This window comes from Odocoileus virginianus, chromosome 8 (assembly GCF_023699985.2).
Source record: "Odocoileus virginianus isolate 20LAN1187 ecotype Illinois chromosome 8, Ovbor_1.2, whole genome shotgun sequence".
Classification (NCBI taxonomy): domain Eukaryota; kingdom Metazoa; phylum Chordata; class Mammalia; order Artiodactyla; family Cervidae; genus Odocoileus; species Odocoileus virginianus.
In genome coordinates, this window is record NC_069681.1 from 56,597,819 (window position 1) to 56,620,839 (window position 23,021).

Consider the following 23,021-nt stretch of genomic DNA (forward strand, 5'->3'; position numbering starts at 1 on the left):
GCGTCAAAGAACTGATGCCTTTGAACTGGGGTGCTGGAGAAGACTCTTGAGAGTCCCTTGGACTGCAAGGAGATCCAACCAGTCCATCCTGAAGGAGATCAACCCTGAATATTCATTGGGAGGACTGATGCTGATGCTGAAGCTCCAATACTTTGGCCACCTGATGTTAAGACCCAACTCATTGGAAAAGGCAGATTGAGGGCAGGAGGAGAATGGGTTGACAGAGAATAAGATGGTTGGATGGCATCACTGACTCAATGGACATGAGTTTGAACAAACTCTGGGTTATGGTGAAAAACAGGGAAGCCTGGAGTGGGAAGGCAGGGAAGCCTGGTGCAGTCCACGGAGTCTCACAGTCAGACACAACTGAGCAACTGAATAACAACAGTAACAATTTTGGAACATGTTAAGTTTACTGCAAATATTTGGTCAATAGTGTCTGAAGTGATGTTACTAAGCTCTTAAGAGAAAGTGACCACCACCCTGCTTCCCAGTTCAGTAGGGATCCTCAGAAGGTGTATCTCTGAAAAATGGAAACACAGTCATCAGTAGCCAGTCCCACCTGGGATGTCTGCTCAGCATGACAAAGCATACCAGGGCAATTACCCCTAAAATGTAACTACTCCATTAACCTAAACTCTTTAAAATAACCAGTAAGTGGTAATATACAACTTTTATACCCATTCAACATTTGATAGCAACAGTCTTCATTTTAGAAAAATCAAGTTATAACATTATGTCAAAGCCTCAACATGAAAGTATACTTCCTACTTTCTTGAAACGTTTCACCATGTACAACTGGAAGTAAATAGTAACCAAGGTTTAACCTCACCGGGCTTCCCTGATAGCTCAGTTGGTAAAGAATCCACCTGCAAAGCAGCAGACCCCGGTTCAATTCCTGGGTTGGGAAGATATACTGGAGAAGGGATAGGCTACCCATTCCAGTATTCTGACCTGGAGAATTTCATGGACAGAGGAGCCTGGCAGGCTACAGTCCATGGGGTGGCAAAGAGTCAAGACGTGACTAAGCGACTTTCACTTCACTTCACTTCATGACCTCACTAACAGCAGCTATTGCTACTTATGACTTTTTTGTGCCCAGGGTTAAAACTATAAATATTTTAGATAATATAATCAAGACCTTTAGCTATTAGTACAGTAACCTTTCGATGGACAGATGGGAGAGGCCCAAAAGGAGTGACCAAGATTTCTGAGTGAAAACATGATTGCAGTGTGCATTTGAGTTCTGTAGACAGTATAAACACCTATTTTCCCCCTAAAAATTTCATAAAGCCGACAAAAGCCTTTTAAAGAATAGCATCTGATCTTGCCTATCCAAAGGATAACCATCTCTCCTCTCCCAAAGACCTAAACAATAAGAATTTTCACAGAAAAAAAGGAACAATGGGATGAAAAAATTAAACTAGTAAACAAAATTAAATTTTGGACTTGGATCTGTGTGGTAGACAGCTTGTGGTTTTATTATTTTTTTGCTTAAATATGAAAACACAAACTTTTTAAGAAAAATCCAAATCAAACTAAAAATAAAACATTTCAATATTTCAAAATATACACAGAAAACTTTTTGAAGCCTCAGAAAGTTAATAAAGTTATGTTGATTCCATATAAACAGAGCAAAAGTAAATAACTTAGATACACTGTTCTCTGGTTTCCAGCTTTACTATTCCAACAAGACAGACTGTAAAAAGTTGATTAAACATAAATGTCAGAAAAACATCTGTTTTAATATCTACTAATTGAAAGAAGAGATTAAGGCTAAAAAGGCCAAAACTCTCATTAAATAAAATAAAAAACCTACAGGTAGTCATCACAATTAAAGTACCTGAAGACCAGATTTTTCCCTCTATGTTCTTTTACAAGGCACACATATCTTCATGGGACCAAGAATCTGAATTATGAAAATGACCACAATTGATAATTCAATACTACTTACTGAATACTACTATGTGTGAAGCATTATATACTTTACATACGTGATTTATGAAAATCACCACAGTGTCCTTATAGGATAGGGCTATTCCCCAAACAGTATTATTTGGTAAGCTCCAGGAGATCAGCAATTTCATTCGTCTTGTTCACTAAGAAGCAAAGTGATCACAGGGAGGAAAAGTAACCTGTCTAAGGTTATTCAGCCACCAGGTGACTAAATGTGCTGTGTGCTTAGTCGCTCAGTCGTGTCTGACTCTTTACAACCCTAGGGACTGCAGCCCGCCACGCTCCTCTGTCCATGGGGATTCTCCAGGCAAGAATATTGGGGTGGGTTGCCAAGCCATCCTCCAGGGGATCTTCCCAACCCAGGGATCAAACCCAGGTCTCCCGCATAGCAGGTGGATTCTTTACCATCTGAGCCACCAGGGGAGCCCTGGTGACTGAATGGGATGGGATTAAAACCGTGGCAGGCACCTAAATTCCTGCTTTTGTCTAAAATGATTATTCATGAGAACTGATGCACATCAACTGAACTTCTGTTCCATCCTGGGCGAGAAAGAAACTCAGCCTGGGGTATATTAGAAACAATCCAAATGAGCCGCAAGAAATCTTCATGTTTCTCTGTGCTCCTGTTCTTCAGATGGCTTTTATTATGCCAGAGTCAAAGGTAATTTGTGACGTTTTCTCACATTGGCTTTGATGTTAAATGCTAGGCAAAGGTAAGAGGTACCAAGGCAGATAGTTTGACTTCGGAAGAAATAAGGCTTATTGCAAACTTGGTGGTAAAGCTTCTCATTAAAGTAACTTCAATGACGTCTCGTAAGTTACCTCCACTATTGATTTCTGCTTTTAAAAATTTCTGTTCCTTAGAGAAGTTCCCTTGAACTTCTATAAGATATTAAAAGTACCTATGTAACCACTATATTTTTCTATCAAGTCTTAACCATGCATTTAGAGGGGTGATGATATGTAAACATTAAAATGTTTCTAAACCTTCATATAAATATGAGCATGGAACATCTCTCAAATGTCAGATAAAATAATATTAGTATTTATCATTTGGCATCAACATAAGAATTAAAATTCCACCAAACACTTTGGAAAGCACATGGTCCAAAATCCCAATTAGTTTTACTCACACAACTGAGAGGAAACACATATTGTTCTTTTAAACTATGTAAGTTTGAAATTATGTGGTAATATTCTGGAATGATAAATAAAAGGCAATTCATCTCAAAAGTTTAGTGACTGCTTTGCCAGATCTGCTTTGCAATTTTGAAAGATGAGGAAAACTTAGCTAAGAAAAATTCAGTTCCCATCATCAAAGCCTGGTTTTAAGATTTCCAGGATATCTTCATAATTAAAATCTGATTCTCAAATAAGCATTAAGCATTCAAATAAGAACCTGAAGGAACTAAGGAGATTAAAGAGAGTAGGTAATGCATTATCTCTGCCCTCAAATAGTCTCAAGTCTGGAGAAAACTAGATCTAGGTAAAAACAGAAAATACTTTGAAAGCCCAGATGAGAGATCACATCACCTTCAGTGAGATGTTTCTTGATTAAAAAGTGGAAATAACTATTCATCTCTATAGTTTCAGGGAGCCCTGTGCATTCAACACAATGTATTCTAACTGAACTCATGAGGACATTTCCTCACTTATAATATGAACCCCTCTAAGGGCATGTCTCCACTTTATTTATGTCTGTATAAGTACCAGCCAGGCTTCCCAGGTGCCTCAGTGGCTAAAGAATCCACCTGCGATGTAGGAGATGCAGGTTCGATCCCTGGGTCGGAAGATTCCCTGGAGGAAGGCATGGTAACCTGCTCCAATATTCTTGCCTAGAGACTCCCATGGACAAAGGAGCCTGGCGGGTGACAGCCCATGGAGTCACACAGACTCAGACAGGACTGGGCAACTGAGCATGCACACAGGTACCGGCCGCAGAGAAGATACGGAATCAGTGCGTGTTGTAGGACTGGCAAGTGAATGAAACCAAAATTTCCCCTTACTGGATTAAGTGCTACTTTCTCCTCTGTAGCTCCAGAAACAGTGTAAGCACATGTACCTTACTCGCACATGCTTCACTCCAATAATCAGTTAAATCAGACCAGATTATAGCATGAAAACTTGGGGAAACACATGCTTAACATCTCTAGTGACTGGTGAAGCTCTCATTTTCAAAAATGACTAACAGGACTACAGATATTACAGTGCATGTATCTGTAAACATTAATTCAATACAGGCAGTCCTACAGATAATTAGGTGAAAGAAGAATCTCTTCAACAAAAATATATCTTTGGTCTAACCCTTTGGAGGACCAGCTTATAAAACAAATGTGATCTGATTGCAGAAGCAAATTTGACCACCCTCCCATGAACTGACTCAAGACAACTGCTAATCAAGATGAGCTACCAAGTGAGATTCTTTGGAGCCATGAATTTAGGATGGGTTACTTTTGAAGATAAAGATCCTGGCCATAAAATTCTACAACATGAAGTCTCGCACAGCAAGCCAAGACAGAATCAAGCTCCACGGCTTCCTAGATCGAGGGAGTGAGGAGCTGAGGGAGGAGAGTTGAAATCCAGAAAACATGTTGATCTATCAAAGGAATATATTAAGAACTAGAAGTGGAGAGAAACAAATATCAGATAAAACTTCAGTTATTCTACATTTTGCCCCTGCAACTCATATCCCAGCACCATCTTTGTGGCTAAGCAGAATCTTAGATAATCAAACTTTGCAATTGAAGATCATTTGAAAATGTGACTATATATTTTTGCTGCTAGCCTTAAATACGACCTTGGCAATCCAAAAGAATCAATGCCCCCCTTTCAGAAACTACCTAGCACCAGAGAATGAATGGGATAGAGATGTGTGCACTGCAATAAACTTCCTTTCTGTTTTATTCTAACTACTTGGTAGGAATAGAGGGAACATTTTTAAATAGTGACATGAACTGACAGGTGGAAGTCTCCATGCTCAAGTTACAGATCCAAGTTCGGATACCATTAAGGTCGTTTTTTTCCTTTTTGTTTTTTTTTTTAAATAGATTAAGACATTGAGAAACTCATTTGAAAGACACAACCCCAAAAAAGTAGTAAAACCAGGTTTAAATCAGAAAAAGATGAAAATTTTACAATTCAAAGTAGGTATATTTTTACTTACATGAATAAAAACTTTAAATAAATACACATACACATTCATCTCAAGTCCAATTTGGCAGACTGTAAAAGAGAGACATCTGGGAACTTGATTCCTAAGACATGACTTTACAGTATTGCTGCAAAATCAAGCACCCTTTTGAAGCTTTAGAGAACAGTTAAATCCCTAAAATATCATTCTGAGCCTCCTTTATTTTCACAAGGGAAATATGTTAACACTAATCTTGCTTCCAGCTACTGTTCCTTTGGCAACTACCACGTGTAAAAATAACAGATTCTTGATTTCTCCACCCTCCACTTGATAAACAGGTCTTTAAACAAAAAAACTCAGTAACATTTCAAGTCACATTTTAGACCTAACATATCAATGTCCTAAATAAGAGTGTGTACTAAAATATACTTTTTTTTTTGCATGACTAAAATATTATGTTCAAAAGCATCGCCATCTTCTAACTGTATTATGAACAGAATGTATCTAAGGAAGTGTGAAAAACTGGATTGGAATGGTAAGGGGGCGGAAAGAAGAAAAAAAAAAAACCATGTTTATAATCTGTTCCAATTCTCAGTTTAAAAAAATTCAATATAGAATTCGGTTAGACCAATGGTTTAAGTACAGGAGTTAGTTTGAGTTGAATTGCTAGGCACAAAATTCAAACCTTTAATGTTCAACCCTACCTTTCTGCCAGCTTCGGTTCCTACATTCTAGGACATCGGGGCTACTGTGCTGAGGTGCTTTCCACAACGAGTGATCGCTCTTTGGCTCTTAATGTCCAGATGCTACCACACAGACCGTGACATCTGCTGTGGGCACTCTCCAGTGTGGGGAGCACGCCTCCCGTCACTGTGCTCGCCCTCCTACAGGCCTTTTATAGAAAGTGTGCAGAGACGGCTCTGTGGGGGTCACACCCTCTCTTCTCTGCAGATTATGTGTTTCTAAGTTCAGTATGGATAGCTTGGAAATGGTTAATAATACAAGGCAGTTAATCATTGGAGGAGAAGCTAAATTTCACAGCTTCACTAAACATCTCAGCTAGGATAGGTTCAACCTCCATCTACCATCATGGAGGCTAAGTCATCAGTTTGCCTACTATACTTTTGGGAAGAAAAAGAAATGAAGACAGACCCTATCCATCCAAGTCAGTAACTTCAAAATTTAAAGTATCAACTGACTTTTCCATATATGTTGTCCCAAAATAAGTGGAGTAATTCCAACATATTTGGAAAATTTAAACTATTACTTCCTCTGAATAAGGTAATTCAATTAGAAGATTGATGAGTATGATTAAAGAAATATAAAGAGTACCCTAGCTTGTTTGACTAGTGAGAATTATTATAAATTAAACAGTAAATCTCAAATAATTGGAAAATAAGATTTGTAGTTAGGTTCAGATTATTGAAGTGAAGTTATTTAACAGCAATGAGTCTTTAAATTAATTGCTTCTGTTCCTGCCACTCATTCTTACCACACACAACTCTCCCAGGCTCTGTACATCATCTATGCTGTTAATCACTATTGTCCACTAACAAAAAAAGAAAACCTCACCCTTGCCAACATGTAGGCATGAACTGTCCTTTCCTATCTGCCCTCAGTATGTCCTAGAAACATGTACCTTAGATTATACTTGCAGCAAGATCAACAACAGGTCTGTGAACGGTGAATGCAGTATCTTAGGGGTTGAATTTTGATAGAGCATTTAAAAAAATAAATAGTTTGCCACATTTTTGTTAATTTTAATGTATGCAGAAGAAGCTAATGTCCAAGTACTGCATGATCCAATTACAACAAACCTTTCCTTTAAATAAACAGACATACTAACACAGAAATACATGTCATTATATTCATAAGTAAAGTAATATTTCAGCTGAGTTGAAAGTTTATCCTTCCTGTCGCACAATTACCTTGCTGGCAGAGTGGAAATCTACAAATTCTAATTCAGGGCCTCTCAACCTCAGTACTACTGATATTTGGGATCAGAAAGTCTATGTTATGGGGGCGGTCTTGTTAGCTAAAGGGTTTTTAGCAGCATCTCTGACCCCTTAGATGGCAGTAGCACCCGCCTCACAGCTGTAACAACCAGAAGTATCCCCTGTGCTATGCCTAGCTGCTCAGTCGTGTCCCACTCTTTCTGACTTTATGGGCTGTAGCCTGCCAGGCTCCTCTGTCCATGGGATTCTCCAGACAAGAACACTGAAGTGGGTTGCCCTGCGCCCCTCCAGGGGATCTTCCCAACCCTGGGATCGAACCCAGGTCTCCTGCATTGCAGGCGGCAAACGTCCCCTGGGGAGCCAAAATGCCCCCAGTTGAGCACCACTGGTCTAACCAACACCAAGTCCTTTAACCTACTGTCCGTATAGGACAAGATCTTTGACCTACAGAAGCTGCCATGTTACATAAGAACTGAAACTAAAGAGAAACGCATTAATTACTACTTTGTGAGGAATTTTTTGCTTTCCTTCACACCTGCTTCCTTTTATACGAATGCTTTCTCAGGGCATAGGAGCTCTGACCAACACGTCTAGATGAGCCATTAGCCCGCTTCCTCACGTCTCCACCCTTCGCTTCCTTTGCAGCAGCCCCGCGGCTGACCCTTGTGCTCTTGGGTCCAACAACACGGCACGATTAGGGGCGATGCTCTCGATTTAGAGCCGAGGTCCCCACAGAGGCCTTCTCCCTAGGACTCCTTGGACACCTCTTGCTTTTATGGACTTGCGGTTGCCACTGAAACAACCTGTGCTGCATACTTCCTACTACGACTGTAACTTTGTGACCTCTCGGTTTCAGCTTGTCAGTAATTTAATTTCACTGAAGGCCGAGCCCAGATACTGATATTGCCTTAACACTTTAGAGGTGGCGTCTCCTGAGACAGGCTGCAGGCAAGTCTTGCTCAGGGCACTTTTGAAATTAGAAGCCAACAAACGTGTTTGACTTAGACCCGCAGTCTACTTGAACACTGGCTACAGAGGTTCAAAGCAGTATGATTTTGAGAGGGAAAGACATTTCTTCTTCATGGACAGCAGCAACTAAAGAAAAACACTTTCAGAATCAAAAATGTCTTTGCCCATCTGATAGGTGTTATGACAGAATGGCGATTAGGAAAAATAAATTCATCTATATAGTTATTGTTCATGGAAATTAAACACGACCTCAAATACTGCAGAAGTAAACATGCCAGTTTGACGGTAAAACTCAGGATCTCTCCACAGTCTTCCAGTTAGTCAGAAATGCTGACAGACTCTTCCCTGCCTTGTACATTATCACTGCTGTGCCATTTAGAAAGGCTTAATCAACAGAACTAGAAGCAGATAGATGCAAAATGGCTTGTTCATTTAAAAAATATATGGCTGCTTTTAAAAGATTAATCCTACCGGGATTTTTAGCTTATATTGCTAAGAGACAATATATACTAGGAAAAAAACTGGCCATATTTAAGATTTTACAGACAGTTTTTTAATAACTTTAAAGTGCTCACAACAGGGCTACTAACCATTCAAACTCAGTCTCTGAATTGGTAAAAGCTAATTTTTCCATTTCTATGATTTCTATAGATAGAATAAAGGTGTTTGTTTTTCCCCTTGGAAAAAATGCTAATGAGGTTTAAGAGCCAAGATAAGGAGGAAGTCATTATTAGAGAATTAAATCATTTTCCTGTCACATTTATCTAGTAACACAAGCTTATTCTGATTCACTGAAAGCAAATTTAGATTTATAAGAAAAAAATCTTACAAGAGTTTAACACCAGATTTCCTGAAACCATATACTCACACATAAACAGCATTTTCCATCTAAAACACAACACAAACACCCACGCACGTTTTCACATACACCCCCACTTTCACTTTCTCATCCATACTATTAAGAGTGGGGAAAAAAAAAACAGTTCATTTTTAGAAATCAGGCACAAATGACAAAAGTCATTAGCGTTGCATGTTGGTCCCAGGCACTGCTGCTTTCCAAATATTGTCTCTTTTCTCACTATCCCACTCTCATTTTTATGTTAGCAATTATGTCTTAATTTCAAATAATTATTTTCACTCTGTAAGCTAGACTATAACCTCTCCATTTCCTTTATACATATAATAAGCCTCCTCACCATTAGCAACCAAACACAACCATGTTGGACAGGCATTAAAATATAAACCACCATTTCGGTTAATATAGAGATTTAAAATAATAACATATCATGGTCTCAATTACAGAACAGCTTCACACTCACAAAGCTATTTCTTAAATAGTCTGTTTTGGAATACAAACAGAGGAGGACAAGGAGATGATTTTTCAGTAAGCAGAACTCTCAGAAATTATTCATACCAGCTACAAGCCCTAAGTTTAAAGAAAAAAAAAAACACAAACATATAACAAACCAGGGAAACTTACTTGACAGTGACTCGATTTGATAAATCCTGTAGATCCCCAGGATGGAAAAGCTGGGCTTCTTTCAATCCAATCTGTTCACAAGCTTTCAAAAAAACGTTTATATTATCCTGTGAAAAGAAGTGGAAAGTGACTGCTTAGCTGAGCTCTCTCTCAGACAAAGGTTACCAATTTTTATGATATAACTTCCCAGCGTCAAAGTCCAATTACAGCTGGCAAAAAAAAAAAAGGAGGAAGAAAGACCAATGCATTCACGTATTTAAAAAAAAAAAATACTAATCTGTGGGCATGTACAGCCTTTCAGTTTTCCAGAACATAAACGGCAGCGTTCTCGGATGCCAGGCATATGCCGTTCCTGTGATCTTTGTGACTGGCACGTTAAACATTACCTGGGAGAGGACAAGTGCCTGGCCACTGGGCAGTAATCTACACTTTGATGTCAGGTTGCTCTGCAAACAAACGCCCTCTTCCCAGCTTTGCACGACAAGCTTCACCTCTCCTCTTTAAAAATAACTCCAGCTACTGACATTCACCCACCCAGAAACTGTTGGCAGGGAGGAGGGGAGAGGAGGAACATTCTGTTTCTATGATTACAAATTACAGAACGACTGTGGAATACCACACCTGGAATCTGGGTTTGGTTGCTGAGCCGGCTCTTGACAGACAGGGCAACCGCACTCTAGGACCCGGGAGAAGCCCAGTGTTCATTGGCTGAGCCGCAGGGTGGGGGTGTGGCCCCGCCTCACGCCCTGCACCTGCCTCAGGAGTTGCCTCCACAACCTGAAAATCTCGGTGGCCCTCCTATCTAATTCCAAAACTCAAATCCTCCATTCACAGACCCAGGCTTCTCGTTCACGTCAACAGCCGCACCCACACTGACAGGGACACACGCTGGTCGAGCAGAACTGGCTGGAGCTTCGGTCAGTACTCTGCGTCGAGAAAGAAAACCCTTGATGGGGTTGAACTTGGGCTGCGGCCATGGGACTCTCCACCTCAGATTTGCTAGGCTCTCAGGCAGCAAGAGATTGGCCTCCTGAGAGCTCGCTGCCCTCCCTGACAGGTGGTTATGAGCGACCTGGAAGGGAGGCAGCTCCCAAGAGCAGCTGCCACGTGGAGACAGGCAGTTACTCTTTCCCATCTTGGGAAGGCAGGCCAGGATGGCAGAGGAGGGGGCATCACAGACAGGGAAATGGAGGACAGCGAAGATGCTAAATTCAATAGCTCGGATTCTTGAAGAGTGAGGGGATTTAGGGAAAGGGGAACAAACATATGGCAGAGGAAAGCAGTGCTGTTAGGGAACTCAGGGACAATATTTTAAAAAAAAAAAAAACTGTTTGTAATGGCAGGAAATTATTCTAGTGTATTATCAGTAAAAGGCAGCATGAATGACTTAGCTGAAGGCGGCAATCCATGATTCATTTTAAATCAGAGGTCAAAGATTAAAGGAACTTAATTCAAAAGTTGAACAGCTCAATGGAAGGCATTCAATCTGACTTTGGCAGGGGCCGGGGGCAGGAGGGGGCCGGGGTGTTAATAGTAATGTATTGGCAACATACCAAGGGGGCAAAAGTGATTATTATGTTACATTCACATAACTTTTAAAACCTATACAACCTAATTACCAAACAATTCAAATTAATGGTTCTAAAACTGATTCTCAGAGAAGCAGACAAGAACAAATGATTTGGAGTTGGGGGGTATTAGTTGCTCAGTCGTGTCCGACTCTTTGTGACCCTACGAACTGTAGCCTGCCAGGTTCCTCTATCCATGGAATTCCCCAGGCAAGAATAATGGAGTGGGTAGTCAGTCCCTTCTCCAGGGGAGCGTCCCAACCCAGGAATCGAACCCAGGTCTCCTGCATTGCAGGCAGATTCTTCACCATCTGAGGCACACAGGGAAGCCCCTACAGAAGTAAATCTCACTTCAAAAAGGAAAAATAATCCATTTGGAGTCTTCCCACAAATTCAATTTGCTTCTGAATGTTATTTTTTTTTAAAGTTAAATTAGAAGTAAATGCATTGAGCTGACAGCCAAACCAATTCTTCACATATTTTATAAAAATATAATAGCATTCATCCAGTTGACAAATATGTACAGAATGATAAAAACAGATAAAGCCACACACACCTCAAAACCCATCCAAGTATTTAGAAATAAACCACTTAAAAACAAAAGGGACTATATTTCACTGGAGACAAAGAAAAAAAACACGAAATAAATATGACCAAATTCTGGTTCTAAGTAAAGCCTTTACATTAAAAAGCAGAACCTTTTAAACAGTTCAGTGATGCTCAAGTTTAAAAAAAAAAATTTTTTATGAATAAAGTCTCAAATGGCCTATGCAGTGGGAACAGGTTGTACGAAGATCAGAATTGTAACCTAAATCGTGCTTGCTGGACTTGAGCCCACTGGTAATTTAGTTTGTGTAATTTCAAAAGACCTAGGCAGAGAGTTGCCTAAGGGGAGAGACAAAATTATTAAATAAAATTTTCATGTTTGTTGAAACATCAAGAAGCCACACCCAGCTCAACATATTAAAAGAGAAGGATTTAGTCATTATTTAGTGGAATCATTTTCCCTTGAAACTAGTAAAGATAAATGAAAGTTAAAACAAAGGGCAAGCCTAAAACGAATCTTATCTCATTGAACTGGTAGCCAGCACGACAAGTTAGGTCTGCAACTCACCAACTGTGTGGCTTCTGGAAACGTCAGTCAATCTTTCTGGCCCCATTCACTTCATCTGTGAAATGAGTGAGTTGTGGATCTGTAACCCAGTACACCAAGGGCTTTCCAGGTGGCTCAGTGGTGAAAAATCTTCCTGCCACTGCAGGAGATGTATAAGAGATGAGTTTGATCTCTGGGTTAGGACGATCCCCTGAAGAAGCGAATGGCAACCCACTCCAGTATTCTTGCCTGGTAAACCTCATGGACAGAGAAGCCTGGTGGGCCACAGTTCACGGGGTCACAAAGACAGACATGACTGAACCACTGAGCCTGCATCCAACCCATTACCAAGGAAAACACCTCTCTTACAAGGGGAGGGAAGCCCAACTCTCCCCTAGCCCAATCGTGCACGCAAATACCTCACAGCCTAACTTGCATAAAAATCTCAAATCAAAAGCCTGAACTAAATAACTGCAATTCCTACCCTATGAGGACCCAAAGTAGCTTCACAAAAATAGAAACAAATAAATGATCCCTGAAAATCTGCAATAGCTCCCCTTAGTTTAAAATTTTTCTATGACATGAATAAAACCAGACAGTATATAAACAGAAAGGTTATTTTTCTGAAGATTTTCATATGCTCTGCAATCCCCTTTCCACCCCCTTAGTACTGAATCAATGATAACAGCAGTCGTAACAGATGTCGGGTGAAGGGAATCCAGGCAAATGAGGGATTAATGAATTAGGAATGGTATTCACTAACAACTGAGGCAGTAGGCACACTCAGTCACTTCAGTTGTGTCTGACTCTTTGCAAGCTATGGACTGCAGCCCAATAGGCTCCTCTGTCCGTGCGATTCTCCAGGCAAGAATACTGGAGTGGGTTGCCCTGTCCTCCTGCAGGGGATCTTCCTGACCCAGGAATCGAACCCATATCTCCTGCATCACAGGCAGGTTCCTAACCCACTGAGCCACCTGGGAAGCCTGAGGCAGGCAAGATGACGAAGCTACAAAAATTTACCAAGATTCCTAGGTTTCTATGAGTCCACTGTAATACCTCTATTGGTTATCTACTGCTTCACAGCAGATTATCCTAAAACTTAGCAGCTTAAAACCACAGACATTTGTGATTTCACAGTTTCTGAAGGTCAGGAATTTGGGGGTAGCTTAAGTTGCTTCCCTGATGGCTCAAAAGGTAAAGAATCCACCTGCCAATGCAGGAGACTCAAGAGACATGGGTTCCATCCCTGGCTTGGAAAGATCTCCTGGAAGAAGGCATGGCAACCCACTTCAGTATTCTTGCCTGGAGAATCCCAGCAAAGACAGAGGAGCCTGGTGGGCTACAGTCCATGGGGTCACAAAGAGTCGACGTGACTGAGCAACTAACACTATGTTGCATGGTTCTGGCTTAGAGGTCAGCTGGGGCTACAAACAACTGAACACCTTCTGGGGCTTGAAGGAGCCACTTCCAAGGTGGTAAGTCAAGGCTGGCTGTTGGCAGGGAGCCTCAGCTCTTAATCAAATGGAAAGCTCCACAGAGCTGCTTGACTGAGTGATCCCAGAGAAAGCAAGATGGAAGCTGCAGGTTTTCATGACCGAACTTCTTATCCTTCAGAGCAGGTTACATCAGTTCAATTCAGTTGCTCAGTCGTTTCCAACTCTTTGCGACCCCATGGACTGCAACACACCAGGCTTCCCTGTCCATTACCAACTCTTGCAGCTTGCTCAAACTCTGTCCATCAAGTCAGTGATGCTATCCAACCATCTCATCCTCGTCGTCCCCATCTCTTCCTGCCTTCAGTCTTTCCCAGCATCGGCATCTTTTCCAATGAGTCAGTTCTTTGCATTGGGTGGCCAAAGTATTGGAGTTTCAGCTTCAGCATCAGTCCTTCCAATGAATATTCAGGACTGATTTCCTTTAGGATGGACTAGTTGGATCTTCTTGCAGTCCAAGGGACTCTCGAGAGTCTTCTCCAACACTACAGTTCAAAAGCATCAATTCTTCAGCACTCAGCTTTCTTTATGGTCCAACTCTCACATCTATACATGACCACTGGAAAAACCATAGCTTAGACTAGATAGACCTTTGTCAGCAAAGTAATGTCTCTGTTTTCTAATATGCTGTCTAGGTTACATAGGTCAGCCCTATTCAAGGTAGGAAGGACTATACAAGGACATCAATAGCAGGTGGTAAGAATCACCAGAGACCATCTTGTGGATCTGATAACAAAGCTCACGCTCTGGCCCCAAGATTCGTGTTCCTCTCACATGCAAATACACCAACTCCCTCTGAAGGACCTAAAAATTCTCATCCTTTGATAAGGTGACCTCAGAGTCCAGAATCTCATCATACAAATCAGATCCAGGTATGAAGGAGGCTCCTCAGGTGTGGTTCCTTCAAAACAGCCCTTGAATACAGTTCTCTCAACTTGAATGCCAGGAAACTAAAGCAACAAAGTTACTGCCCACACACCCAACACACAATGGTGGGACAGGTGTAGGATAACCAGTAAACTCTCTAATTCAATGTGTGCCAAAATGAAAGGCACACAGATCCACAGAAATTCTGAAATCCTGCAAAGCATAGGTTGGCAGTCCTTCCTTAGAATTCAAAGCCGTGGAATATTTCCTTCATGGTTTTTTGCTTCACTCTCTGGACACTCGGTTCCACCTTAAAAATTATTTTTCCCTTTCCTTGGAAAGTAGCTCATGTTTGAAGATAGAACTTTCTCAGTCTGCTCCCTGACTGTAGAAGTTTGGGGGACCAAAGGTCCCTGTATTTTGTAGCCCTTTGTCCCTTTGTAAGTTTGTAAAGTTCCTGCAAATACAATTTCGTCAAAAATACTGTATGTCTTCTGTGAATCTTATTGGACTTCGCTCCATTAGTCAAAAGCGCACAACCACAAATCCTTACAAGACAAGCCCTTTTCTACCTTGGTCTGTTGAGATGACTAAGGGACACCACCCGTTAAGCTTCTTAGAAGTCCTGCTGCTAGACTGGACAGATTTCCAAGGCTCCATGTAGGATCTTCCTAAGATCTTAAAGGATTTAACAGCCACACTCTCTCTCGGCTTCACTTTTAGATTACCTTATTTTCCCACCAGTGTTCTGAATTTGATCTTTGCTGAAATTCATTTCTCAATTTTTTCTGGAAAAAAAAAATCATGATTTATAACATAAAGAGCCTGATAATCCTCAAAACCAGCAATTCCTGTGGCCACTCATGTTTACCATTCTGCTCTCACTTTCTCTCTCACATTTTACTATAATCAGGAAGAGAAGGCCTTAGAAAGATAAATTGTTTTAAAGATGGTGAATTTGAGATATCCATATCAAGACTGCCAGCTAATAATAAATTGGGTTTGGAGGTCATAGGAAGTTTTGAGCTTAAAACATGGCTTGGGGAAATCAAGCACACATTAGTAGTAGCTGAAATTAAGGATATGAATGAGCCATCTTAGGAAAAGCAAAGCAAATGAAGGATTCATAGTCAGACACCAATATTTTTAAAACAGTTTTAAAAAAAGAAAAGAAAAATAGCAATCAGAGAAATCAGAGGAAAAGTAGAAATAAACAGCATCATGGAAAGGAAGAAAGGACTTCCCTAGCCATCCAGTGGTTAAAATTCTGTGCTTCCACTGCAAGGGGCATGGGTTCAATCCTTGGTCAGGGAACTAAGACCCCACATGCAGTGCAGCCAAAAAAGAGAAAGAAAGAGAGAGTTTCAAGATGAAAGAGTCATATAGTCATATGGAGCTACGAATAGTTTCAACAAGGCAAGAATGAAACTATCCAAATTCTTTGACCATCAAATGAAGAATCCTCAGTCAACATAAACTCCAGGAGTTTAAGGTGTAAATAAGTGAAACTGAAGATTAGCCTGATGCAAAGAACTGACTCATTTGAAAAGACCCTGATGCTGGGAAAGACTGAAGGCAGGAGGAGAAGGGGACAACAGAGGATGAGATGGTTGGATAGCATCACTGACTCAACGGACAAGAGTTTGAGTAAACTCCAGGAGTTGATGATGGACAGGGAAGCCTGGCGTGCTGCAGTCCATGGGGTTGCAAAGAGTCGGACACGACTGAGTGACTGAACTGAACTAAAGATTAGCCATTTACTACAGAGCAAGAATCATCCAAAATCTCCCCTTCTCGGTGCCAGCAGATAGTCTTGTCTTCGATTTGAGTTTCCCATCAGCCCTCCCAAAGCTACCATCTCCCAACCCTCCAATTTAGGATCCTCCATTGCTCTGTTTCTGAAGGGAGATGACAGAGAAAGGCAGGTCTCATGCCTCTTCTCCTGGACCCAAATGTAGGACCATGTTCTACTTCCTTCCAGCATTTTCCTGGCTTAAACATGAACACAGTTACCCACTTCTATAGAGTCTATAGATCAGATCAAATCAAAGGAGATCAAATTCCTCTCTAACTCCATTATAAATCCTGAAAAGAGAGTTATGAGAAAGTAACATGAGGCCAACATAAATTTTCTAACAGCAGATCCAAAGGTAACATAGGACTTTGTAACACTTCCCCTTAGAGGCTTTCATCCCATTTTCCAAAAGCATTTATCCAGTAACATATTCTCATGTCATCTGAGTAGGTTCCCATGTTCTTTTATCAGAGATAATGGCAGCCTGGGGAGCATGTCAGGAGCCCAGAGTTGAATTAATCATATTTTAGCAAGTTCTTATCAGTCAATATTTTGTTATTTTACTGTCTTCCTCTTCATCCCATACCTCCACTCCTCACTCACACTCCTCCCCATTAAAAGATCATTTCTCCCTAGGTACATACCCTAAAGAACTGATTTTCAAACAAGTACAGTTATGTACATACACATTGATAGCAGCACTAGTCACAACAGTCAAAAGGTGGAAACAAGCTAAACCGTCAATTAACAGATAGATGGATAAACACATTGTGATACATCCATACAGTGGATTATTCAGACATAAAAAATAAATAAATAAAGTACTTACACATGCTATAGAGTGGGTGAACCTCCGGAATACTGCACTAAATAAACCAAAGAAGCTAGACTCACAAAGATCACATGGTCCATTTATACCAGGTATCCAGAATTGATAGAGCCAAAACAGAAGAGAGATAGGATGCAGACTATTGGTTTCTGGGGGTAGAGAGGAGGGAGGGTGAAATGGAGAAAAAACAATTAAAAAGTAAGAGAGTAATGGAAAGTTTTGGTGGTTGCACAACACTGTGAATGTACTAAATACCACTGACTTGGTCACGTTAAAATGACAAATTTTATGTTATGGGAATTTCACCACCATAAATCATGGTGTAAAAGGTGCTTCTGCAAACTCTACCCAATACTCTGCAACAGCCTATATGAGAAAAGAATCTAAAAAACTGTGGATACGTGTATATGTATTAACTGATTCACTTTGCTGTACAACTGAAGCTAAGGCAACATTGTAAACCAACTATACAATAAAAATATATAAATAAAATAAAAAGGTATATTAGCATTTACATCTGAATTTTAGAATCAGCTTGTAAATTTCTGGAACTTGTTAACAGTGCCAATGTTATCAGGTATGTGCCAAGAAGAAGTTGTAACCATTGCTGGAAATTGAAATGTATTAATTCTAAAGTCTATGCTTTAGAATAGCAGTCTCCTATCAGTCACGTCAGAATCACCAGAGAGGCAGGCAGAAAGGAATCCCTTGAGTTATGCTGTGCTAAGTCGCCTACAGTCGTGTCTGACTCTTTGTGACCCTATGAACCGTAACCCAACAGGCTCCTCTGTCCATGGGATTCTCCAGGCAAGAATACTGGAGTGGATTGCCATTTCTTTCTCCAGGGGATCTTCCCAACCCAGGGATCGAACCCAGGTCTCTTGCATTGCAGGCAGAGTCTTTACTGTCTGAGGCACCAGGGAAGTCAAGTGATGCTGAGGCACCAACAAATTGAAGAAGAGCTGACCTAGACTGTAGATACTCAACATGAGGTCCACAAACCATAAGCCTTGGCATCACTGGGGAACCTGTTAGAAATGCAGAAATGCTGTATCTCCACCCCAGCTCTGAATCAGATTCCATATTCTAAGATACTCCTCCAGGTGATTAGAGTCTTTGTAGACAAGTTTTCTGGCAAATAACAAGGAAGCAATTTCCAAATATGACCTAAAACAGAGTTTTTCCTTAGTGTTGACACAAATCACCTAGTGATTATAGAGATCACCATTAGACCGCCACCAAAGTGCCTGACTTCCATTTTTATGATACCCTAATCATGATCAAAATTATTTTAAAGCAACTCCCAAGAAGCACAGTAGCAAGACTATGTCCAAATTTGCATTTTAAGTATGGTTTCCATTAAGAAACTAGTTTAGTCAAAATTTCAATCAGCTGGCCCAAGCTTTTTTCAATTGTCATGGAAAACTCATCCTCTAGTTTATGGCTTTGTTAATAAATGTAAGCGGTGAAGCAGCACACCTACAATTCATATCTAACATGTAGGTAAATACACAGAGACCCAGCTTCCATACTTATTTGTAAAGAAAGTAAGCAGCTGGTCTTTAAGTTCTCCTTGGGTCTTTACTTCTCTACAATGAAAAAAGGCTCAGTCATTTGCTGATAACAAAGGAACTGAGGACAAGGAGAGCAGTAGTTTTGTCACATGTGAAAACAGGACCCAACCAGGAATGCTTAATAGGAACTGCCGAGGGACACTGAAGGCCCAGGAGATGATTTATGATAACTATGTCAGCAGCTTGGTGAACTGATTTTGCTCCAGCACTGCTTGGCAGAACAGGAGCAAAGCCAGACTGAGAGAGACAGAACTAAGAGATGCTAAGTTAGGGCTGCACCAGGTTAGAGGAAGAGAGGGCTGAGTGCTTCAGTAAAAAGCTAGTTATTGAAATGCTTAATCTACTCAGGGTATGATTAACTACACAGGAGCAATAATAGGCTTTGTCAAACTGCAGCATGAATTAAAATACAGTCCTGCATATTATCCAAACTAAACTTTACATCAAAAATGAAATAATTCTAAGACTTACCTACTACATAAAAGAAAAAAATATATGTTGACATGGATGCTTAAGAAGTTCTGCCAGCAGTTCATACAAGTCAATACCAAAAGAAAAAAAAAATCTTAAAAAGTGAGAAAAAGACCTTGCATTACTGTTCATCCTCCTCACAGCACCAACTGTCTCTCTACTCACACTGCGCCCACTGTTTGCAGAACCTAGGGTAGGTAAGACAACCAACAGGAGCCCGTGGCCAAGCAAATACCTTGTGACACACATATGCAGTGCTATAAGTGATCTCAGCTGCTACATAACTATTTACAAAATTATTTACAAAACGTGGGGCAAGAGCGAGAGCCCATGAGGCAAGAGAGCCTGACCATGCCATTTTGGCTAATTTGCTCTTTTGCTTACAGACCTAAACAGACATTTCTCCAAAGAAGACATGCAGATGGATAACAAACACATGAAAAGATGCTCAACATCACTCATTATTAGAAAAATGCAAATCAAAACTAACAATGAAATATCAACTCACAATGGTCAGAAAGGCCATCATCAAAAAGTCTACAAACAAAAAATGCTGGAGAGGGTGTGGAGAAAAAGGAACCCTCTTGCACTGTTGATGGGAATGCAAATTGATACAGCCACTATGGAAGAGAGAATGGAGATTCCTTAAAAGTCGAGGAATAAAACCACCATGTGACCCAGCAATCCCACTCCTAAGGATGTACCCTGAGGAAACCAAAATTGAAAAAGACACATGTATCTCAATGTCCACTGCAGCACTATTTACAATAGAACATGGAAGCAACCTAGATGTTCATCAACAGATCAATGGATAAAGAAGCTGTGGTATGTATACACAATGGAATATTACTCAGTTATAAAAAGAAACACAGTTGAGTCAGTTCTAAGGAGGTGGATGAACCTAAAGCCCATTATACAGAATGAGGAAACTCGGAAAGAGAAAACCAAATAATATATACTAACACATATGTATGGAATCTAGAAAGATGGTACTGATGAAATTATTTGCAGGGCAGCAGTGGAGACACAGAAATAGAGAGCAGACTTATGGATATGGGGTGGGAGGGGAGGAAGGAGAGGGTGGGATGTATGGAGAGAATAACATGGAAACTTACATTACCATATGTAAAACAGATAGCCAATGGGAATTTGCTATATGACTCAGCGAACTCAAACCAGGGCTCTGTAACAACCTAGAGGGGTGGGATGGGGAGGAAGGTGGAGGAAGGCTCAAGAGGGGGGAGACATATATAGACACCTATGGCTGATTCATGCTTCTGTTTGGCAGAAACCAACACAATTCTGTAAAGCAAGAATCCTTCAAATAAAAAATAAAGACATTTAGATTTATTAAAAAAAAAAAAAGTTCTGTCAGAGAACAGACTTGGCTGCCAGAGGTGGAGGGAAGAGGGACAAAACGGGAACAGAAGAAAACAATTCTGTCCCCAAGTTATCCATGTTGTACATTTCAAGAAAAACAAGTAATTGCTTACAGAACCCTGTCATAATGACACTAAAACACAGATTTTATAAATCAATAAAGCACGTCTAATGGAGAAAAACTACACAGGAACACTTCAGAGGTTGCTGGGGAACTGGTATTCCTTCACTGCAGCGGCCCCCACCCGCTTCAGGGACTCTCTCACAGGTGATGCGTCTGGATCATTAGCCCTTGTTTAAGTATCTCCAGCCTCAGGGACTCCCTGCTTTATTAGGCTGACTCACTTTTAGTCATTTCTATGTCAAAAAAGCCCAAAGACTTCCTTGCTGTAATTGTAAAATATTGATCCTGACTCTGCCCACATAATGCACTATAAATCTCATCTTTTCATCTTTCTCCCCCACAAAAGCCCTTGAGCTTTCCTGCCTCATACACTCCACACGGTCCCCCCAACTCACATCTTCTTATTAAATATCGCTGGTTTCCTCAACATCTCTGGTCCCTCACATGACATCTTTCAGTTCTCTTATTATCCCAACTGGCCCTTCCCTAATAGCTTATTTCCCCAATAACCTCAACTTCTCGTGAAAAGAAGCTTACAATGTCTTATTGTTCCCATTTCACACATGGTGAAACTGAGGCTTAATAGGTATGTGACTTGCCTAGGTCATCCAGTAAGTGATACAGTTGAGATTCAAACCAAGCGGTTCAACTTAAGTCCATGCTCTTAACCACTGTATTAAGTTCCCACTAATGCTGTGGCAAATAACCATAATTTAATGGCTTACAACAAGACAACTCTATGATTTAACAATAGTAGAGACTAGAAACTCAGAATCAGTGTCACTGGACTAAAATCAAGGTGTCAGCAGGGCTGTGTTCCTTCTAGAAGCTCTGGGAGAAAATTATTTTCTTTTCCTTTCTGAAGCCCACTTCCTCCATCTTCAAAACCAGGAGCACTGGGCTAAGACTCTCTTCTGGTTCTCACTCCACATTCCACTTAAAGGATCCTGGTGACTACACTGCTCCCCCTACCCCTGGCTAATCTGGGCTCCTCTCTTGCAATTCCAATTTCACCCTAATCCCCCCTCGCCTTGCAGTGTATTCACATATGCAATGGACTAGGCTGTGAACACCTTTGGGAGCCGGTCTGCCTACAACTACCATGCCTCCTTAAAGATAGGTTCCTTTGTGCTATGTCCTCCCTTCTCAGCATGAAGCATCTGCAACTCACAACAAGACTCCAAGAGTGGCTAATTATGACCAGAAGCCCTTACTTGAAAGGTCATCAATAACGGTCATCTGGTAAAATGAGGGTAACAGAGTGACTGTGAGGATGGAGTGAGGAAGTAGACATATGATCGGCACAGTTTCTAGCACTGAGGAAGTGATCAGTGAATAAAGAGAAATTATCCAATTTCTCTCATATCCAATTTCTCTCGCTACAGGCCATGGCTACTTTGTATTGTGGCATCTATAGTATACTGTCAGCTAACTGAGATCATGGGAGTTCAGTGAAGATCCCCTGGAGAAGGAAATGGCAATCCACTCCAGTATTCTTGCCTAAAGAACTCCATGGACAGAGGAGTCTGGCAGGTTAGAGTCCACAGGGTCACAAAAGAGTCAGACACGACTTAATGACTGAACAACAGGAACGAAACTGAGATCACATGTTGGCCAAGAAGTTCATTCAGGCTTTTCCAAACAATCTTACAGAAAGACCGGAACAAGCTTTCTGGCCAACCCAATACAATGGCAACAGCCAGTTGACAATGACATCACAGTTCACAGGAAGATGATCTGCGAATTTTAACAGATCAGGAGGCTAGTCTAATTTAGAATTAAAATGAGGTGGATACAAAGAATCTGAATTGAAAATCATGTGACATGATTAGTGAGGTGTCATGGATAAAAGCATAAAATGCATGATTCTATTTGTAGATAAAATAAAATCACTGGATTTATGATTGATTTTTTTCAACTAAAATAGTTGAAACGTATTCCTGATAAAATATCCTTTTGAAGACTGAGACCCATCTGAATTGTTTTAGTTTTAGATTTTGATACCCAGTACATGATCTATGCCTTTTTGCTCCAACATCTATAAGCTATACTAAATAAATTTCCCATGTTTTCATCCCACATTTTTTTAAAAAATAAAAATAGGGCAAGTATAAGCTCCAAGGCAAGCTGCCAGAAACCTCTGTCCAAGTTTACATGGATTTACATCCTGGTCCTTAAAATTGAGCATTTTTTCTCAACTATTTAAGATTTTGCCTACAGACATCATTATCTTGTCTGCTTTTCCATCAACTCTACGGAGGCCACAACAACAGACACATTGCAGGAATTAAGACAGATATCTGAAAGGAAAAGGATGGTAATATGAATAAGCAAAAT

General features: G+C 40.6%; 1 protein-coding gene across 6 annotated transcripts in view; it reads right to left on the reverse strand.

Moving 5' to 3' along the window:
* LMO7 (LIM domain 7) overlaps window positions 1-23,021 on the reverse strand; it is a 211,163-nt gene that overhangs the window by 90,022 nt on the left and 98,120 nt on the right. For 4 of the 6 annotated variants that reach the window (XM_070471558.1, XM_070471559.1, XM_070471557.1 and 1 more), the window contains one exon: window positions 9,491-9,597. In XM_070471558.1, coding sequence (XP_070327659.1) covers window positions 9,491-9,597 — 107 coding nt within the window. Of the gene's footprint in view, window positions 1-9,490; window positions 9,598-9,876; window positions 9,978-10,111; window positions 10,219-23,021 lie in introns of those variants that run through there. The other 2 variants (XM_070471554.1, XM_070471556.1) reach the window with 2 other exon arrangements.